The sequence below is a fragment of the Equus przewalskii genome, chromosome 17, assembly GCF_037783145.1.
Source record: "Equus przewalskii isolate Varuska chromosome 17, EquPr2, whole genome shotgun sequence".
Classification (NCBI taxonomy): domain Eukaryota; kingdom Metazoa; phylum Chordata; class Mammalia; order Perissodactyla; family Equidae; genus Equus; species Equus przewalskii.
The window spans coordinates 26,466,555-26,473,088 of NC_091847.1; the positions used below are offsets into that span (position 1 = coordinate 26,466,555).

The 6,534-nt window shown below is 31.3% G+C and overlaps 1 protein-coding gene across 43 annotated transcripts in view; it reads right to left on the reverse strand.

Moving 5' to 3' along the window:
- The window catches only part of GTDC1 (glycosyltransferase like domain containing 1), a 424,081-nt gene that overhangs the window by 59,904 nt on the left and 357,643 nt on the right, over positions 1-6,534 (reverse strand). For all 43 annotated transcript variants that reach the window (XR_011528723.1, XR_011528722.1, XR_011528719.1 and 40 more), the window contains 2 exons: positions 4,665-4,735; positions 3,873-3,964 (listed from right to left, as the gene is read on the reverse strand). Coding sequence is in view for 38 of the 43 variants with exons in the window: in XM_070581300.1 (XP_070437401.1) it covers positions 3,873-3,964; positions 4,665-4,735 (163 nt within the window). In the remaining 5 variants the exon portion in view is untranslated. The remainder of the gene's footprint in view (positions 1-3,872; positions 3,965-4,664; positions 4,736-6,534) is intronic.

Here is a 6,534-nt window from a genome sequence, read left to right on the forward strand (position 1 = left end):
AATCTGAAAATTCTTCTCTCCTCCAAATAACAGCAGGTTATAAAGGTTTCTGGAATGGTGAAAAACTTGAAGAGAACAAAGTAGAAATCAGCGTCTATCATCTGAAAAATCTTAAGGAACTACAGGTCACTCTCATAAAGCACAAGAAAGAATGGCATCTCTTTTTTCACACAGAATATCGTTCAATTTGTAAGTAACAGTAAATGAGAATAGGATGGGGATGAAAGTCTATTCCCTTAGTGTGGGCGGTCTGTATTTTATACAACTGGCCCATTTGTACTCCTGTGCTATTTTGAATACTGGTAACAAGGGAATGTCTATAAAATTTTTTCTAAAGCATTTTAAAATACAATGATCAAACGTTCTTTAAAAGCATAAAGTACTGATCTCATATAACCGTTGGGAATTTTCAGTAAGTAAATTCACATAGTAAAAACGAGGCAAAAAAATACACCTTTACAGTATTAGACTTGCTTGGGTTAGAAAAGGAGGAACTATTGTTAGTGTAAAAAGTCAATCCTGGGCTAATTATTTTATGATCGCTTCTAGAATCTTGTGTTCAAGTTAGGTTTCGGAGTCACAAAAGAGCTCTCTATTGTAGATGAAATGAAACTTTATTTATGTGACAAGTACGCAGTCAAGGCGTCTAATCCACTTAGAGAAGGAAATGTCCCTAAAGTATAAGAAAGCTGCAATCAATGACTTAAACCTAGATGCAAACTTTTTAAAGAAATGGTTTGATTTCTTAAATTAAGAAAATGGTTTTAGATTTTTAAAATAATTAAGAAACATTTAATTTCTACATGCATTGCATTTGTCTAAAGATCTTAAGAAAAATGTGTGTGTATGTGTGAGAGAGAGAGAGAGAGAGGGAGGGAGAGAGAGCACATTTGCATGCACATGAGAAATTTAAAACGCTTCAATTAAAGAAATTCAAAAACCATTTCAGGTGAGAAGTCATGGGCATTGTGTTCTGTAGTAGAAAGAGTCACTTTAAGAAAAAAAAGTATCAAATTCTGTTTCTGCTTTTCCGTTACTAGCATTCTGTTTCAAATTCTGCTTTAAGTTATAGCCCCCAAACTCTCACTCATATTGAAAGTATAATGTCTCATGTGAGAAGAAAGCCAAGTGTTAGTAGCCTTATTCTAGTCATTAAATTTCTAAGTGTGAATCCATATGAAAAATCCTATCCTAAAGTGAACTCTATATGATAAGCAGTTGAGATGATTTTAAAATGTAAACTTTTAACCAAAAAAAAAAAAGAGTAAGGTGTAAAAATGTAAAAGGAGCAAATTAAAGAATTCGAGACATTCTATCCTTTTAGATCTTAGAAGCATATGTTTTCTAAAAGCAAAACAGCACTGTCCAATGGAATAAATGTAAAAAAAACCCCAACATTCTCTTTACAGTGCACACAAAAGACTTTTCTATTGCATAAGAAAAGTGGGTAAAAAACTGCCTTGGGGAAAATAACTCTGCTAAGTAGCAAAGGCAAATGTTACCTGAAAATGTGTATATTTATAAAACATAAGGTGAAAAAATATCCTAACTTATTATATATTAATTAGAAAGTTTTAGAAGGCATTCTTTTTCTGCTTTGGCTCTAAATCCTATGACAACAACCAAACTAAATCTTTGGTCCTTCTTGTGATTTTCACCAGTTTCTCCTGAAAATCACATCATAAAGCTCTTGACTAATTTATTAATTTTTGAGATTTTTAGATACCATCAAGATCTGTGAATGAGCACATATATGAAAGTATATAATAGATTTATAAGAAAAATAATCCATGGTAGAAAATACATAAAATGAATTATAGATTCTTATAAATGCTAATATGTGAAATACTACTTTATAAAACTTTGCAATGGGGCATGTTAGGATGTACTGACTAAAAATATATGTAAAATGTAGTAACATGAAATAACATTTAAGACATAGGTTATCTTTTAAGCTGTACGAGAACAATTTGGTATATTAACAACATACCACTAAGCTGACATTCTTTCAAAGTTTTTCCAGGAGTTGTTTGTAAAATAAAAAATTATAGCTATGTATGACAGTAGCTGTATTAAAACATTTCAACTGGAGATCTGTTTTCTTTTGTAACTGAAGGCAACTTGTTGCAGTAACTTTTGAAATGGTTAAACATTTGCAGATGCAAAATAACAGGGATAATAAGGTCTAACCTGAAGCAAAGTTAAAAACTGATAAATTTTGATGGTGGAAATACAATTATAAATACTCCACCATTTTCATCACAAGAAAAAAATATTTTGTTTCCTTTTTGGTATCTATATGAGATAATGGATGATAACTAAACCGATTGTGGTAATCATTTCACAATACATGTAAGTCAAGTCATTATGCTGTACCATTAAACTTAGACAGTGCTACACGTCAATTATATCTCAATAAAATTGGGAAGAAAAAACTTCACCAAAAATTCACCCAAAAGAAAAAAAATAGATAATTTCATGGTGAACTCATTGAAAATAGCTTTGTGTCATATATAGAAAATGAATCCACTTGAATTAATACTTATTCTGTTTCTTCAATTTTCAAAATCTGAACATTTTAATACTCTGTCATATGGGAAACTACATTAATATTTTATACAAACAAGACCACTACTGAACTTTAAAAATTAGGAAATCTGGACATAAACCTTGGAAGACTGTTTTCTCTCTGAGGCTTCCCATGTATACGATACAATCGTATTGACTCAAGGAGTAATACTGAAGCCTGGAACTGTTCAGTCAGCATTTTAAACTATTATGAGCTACCTTCTGAACCATTGCCAAGTTAATAGACAATGAAAGATAATGAGCTTGAAATTGGGTGTTAAATTGCATTTTTGGTTCTCTCCCTTTTTCTTGAAGTTTAACTGTTTCCTGCAGAAACAAAGTCATGTTTTGATGTATCACTATGTAAATATGTATTTCAGACCATGAAAAGGGAAAGGAGAGAAAAAAGGCAGCAAACTGTATTTCATGTAGGAAGCTTATATATTAATGTAGGAAAATTAAAATATGCTGGATTATAAAACTGCTAGATTGTAAACTATACTGAATTTATGTAAAATGAAGATGCTACATTCAAAGAATATAAAAAGGTATATTACTCATGGCCTAGAGCCACCTTCAAAACTCATAAAGCAGATTTATCCCAGTTCAATTACTTAGACTTTTAGTAGGGCCTCTTTGTGTGGTTATTTCAACAATGTAAAATTCTTGATTCAAACAAGGGAAAAAAGATAATGAATGAGGGGCTGAATGATGATGCTATTTAAACTGTTTTCCTTTTGCCTTTGCCATTCAGAGAGGAGACTGACAGTCTAATTCTAAACAAACTGAGGATTTTTATATCATTTTATTAAACTAGACAAGGGAAACATTTGATTCTTGAAAAATCATCTTTCAAGTCGTTAAAAAATGAACACCAAACTTCACGAATGTCATTCACCTGAATTTTGGAGGACTGAAGATTTCATTATGATGGGAAGAAAGGCTTATCCTCATTAGTATAATTGTAGAATCTTTCCTTTACTTCCTTTTAAACTAATGAGTTACATTAATCCAGGTTCATTTTTATAAGCCTCTTGGGGCTAAATGTAAAGGACAGTCATCTTAGAAAACAATAAATTAAAAAAAAAAGCATGTACCGTGCATTAAGTGCACGTATTTCATAAGACCTAGGTTAATACGACTGGCATCCAGTTTAATTAATCCTTGTTAGTGTAACAACTAATATCCCTCCCTAGCATGTTTCCTTTAAACATTAGTATGTTAATTAAATGTTTTTTTTCAAAGATTTTTCTTTGTACTTCAATATGGCATTTATACCACGTAAATCTCTTCTCAATAACTACCTTATAGAGATGTTTTCTTATAATATCTGGTCTCTTGCAGAAATTCTGGAGCCTTTTTGAAAGCTGTTCAGGTGTAGAATACAGATATTCAGCTGTAGGAAAAACAGATACATTTTTAATGAAACAAAAACCTCAAAGCACACACTGGATATTAGTCACTTTACTAATTAAAAATGCATATTGCTGTGCCGCCTCGTGTTTTACATTATTTAAGCATGATTTTATAAGGTTACCTCAGCTCACAAGGATGTTTAATGCTAAATAAGACTGTGTAGTTGTGCTGTTTAGACATCTCCTTTGGGTGATTAAAATACATTATTCTAATGTAACACAATGCATATGTGATATATTTAGTGATGAGTTCTTTTCAAAGAACCGGTACTATGGCCGTATGTACCCAGTACAACACTTGCATATTATTAACTAGTCAATTGTTTAAATAATTTGGTGTGGCTCTCAGTCCTCGATTTTTCTCTGTGTATATCATTAAAAAAAAATCTGTAAGCAATTGCAACCACACTGACCTGCTTATAAAAATCCATCATTATGGGATGTGTATGCTAACAATGAAGAATGCTATTTGAAAACTTGCTTTTTTGTTATCTTAAAAGAACAGATGGTAAATATAAGCTTACTCTAATGTATTAAAACACATAAAATTTTCCTTAACACTAACATGTTGACTTGCCAAATAAACAATTACTCCTGCCTAAGTTTATTTTCAAACTTTCTAATTTAGCATGAATCATGTATTAAATCTCAACAAAGACAAAAGTATGTTAAAGCAGCTACCTGGAAATATTTCGGGATAAACCAAATCTTTGGGACAAAGTGGGTAACAACCACAATACACAGCTTCCAACCTAAAGAAATTTTAGAAAGAAGATAAAAATGTATTAAAAAGACATTACTCTCACAGCCAGAAAGTGATTTTGTTTGCCTAAGTTAACAGAATGAGCCCAGAGTTAACTGGGATGAAGAACATGGTCGGCAGTATGAGCCTCAAAGCCAAAGTTGCTCTTTTAAAACACTCTATTGATCATATATGAATTTCAGACAACAGAACCAACAGCATATGTTTTGTTCACTGAATTAATCAAAGCGCAGCTCTGCATTTTTTTTTTTGTTTTTAAAATACTGTTTAACACATTTTATAATCAGCAGATAAACACATGTAACAACATGGTAAAGTATGGACAGCTTTTCTTAATAATACTGCAAAGCTCCAGAATGTTCATTTTTCAAAAACGTTTAAATAAAATAGCAAATACTTAACTTTAACACTGTAACCGTAGAAATGATCGAGGCACTTTTAAAAGCATCAGAAAAAAATTTACAATCTGTTGTGATGGGGTATTTTCATTTTAAGCTCATGCTTCAAAATAATTTGTTATTATGCAGAATGTAAAATGATTTCCTCCTTTTACTGAAAAACTCTCATAAAGATTATCTTAATGAACATTTTGCTTTCTTGACTAAAAATTCAGCCCCTTTTACATTTTATCAGAAAAGAATACTTTCATTATTAAACAAAGAAACAAGAAAGTTTCACTTTGTGAGAGGATTTCCCCAAGGATCACCTGTAGGAAGTTTTTCTTCATGTCCCAGAAGTAAGGGTTAAGCAGAGGGAAGGTATTGCATCTCGATGGTTGTGTTCCTCCTGTATAATGGCTATTGATCTGACACAAAATAAACCTTAAAGATTCCACTGAAATTTCTGTTGGCTAGGAATTATGCAGTGAAATTCAAAACACTCTTTAAAATATGTTTATTTTATGGGAAACTTTGAATTGCATCCAAAATGTTGACCAAAGGCAGAATTTTATTTTGAACTGCAGATTTTTTTCAACCCCAGAATAATCTGAAGTTATGTCAATGTTTACCTTATTTATTTACAGTGACAAAGTACATGCAATTTAAGCTGTTTTTAAGTGGGTGATGTTTTCCCTATTTTATGGTGTTAACTGAAATTAGTTTAAACGAAAAGTATTTGCTTTCAGCTGCAAAGTTTGGAAAAATACTGAGTTCAAAGTTTTGCTTGAGAACTGATGGAAGTTGCAAGATAACACAGAGGAAAGGCACAGGATCTAGTTACCAGTTATTATTTTCAAAACCCAAACTAATATCTAATATTTTGTTTTCTACATATATAGGGTACACATAGAAATTCTTATTGCAAGCACAGCTATAAATTGCACTCTTACTGCATTGTAAAACCTTCACAGAAGTTTTGAACACATAAACCAGTAATATTCTTTATGAACCAAAAGAAAATATGCACTTTATCTGAGGACACTCAGTTTTAAAATGCTGTGCCAATCGAAAAGCAAATACATATGAACATTCTCTTATAATTACATAACATCAAAAGAGTGAAGTCACAGGCATTTCAGAAAGTGCACATGTTATCTGCTTTTTAATAATGGATTTGAATTAGAGTGTTCTGTTCCCCGAAAGAAAATTGCAGGCCAAGTTACATTTTGAGTCATCGTATGAGCATGTACCATGCCCTTCCAAAAAACCTCTGCTAATTAAAATACAGTGAGATAGGAATGGTATTATTCCATGTAGGAAGAAAAAATTTATAAATTTGGATTTCAACTTTTATTTGTAAATCATCTTATTTGTGGTTATATTTCTAATTCATCAAGAAAAAAAACAA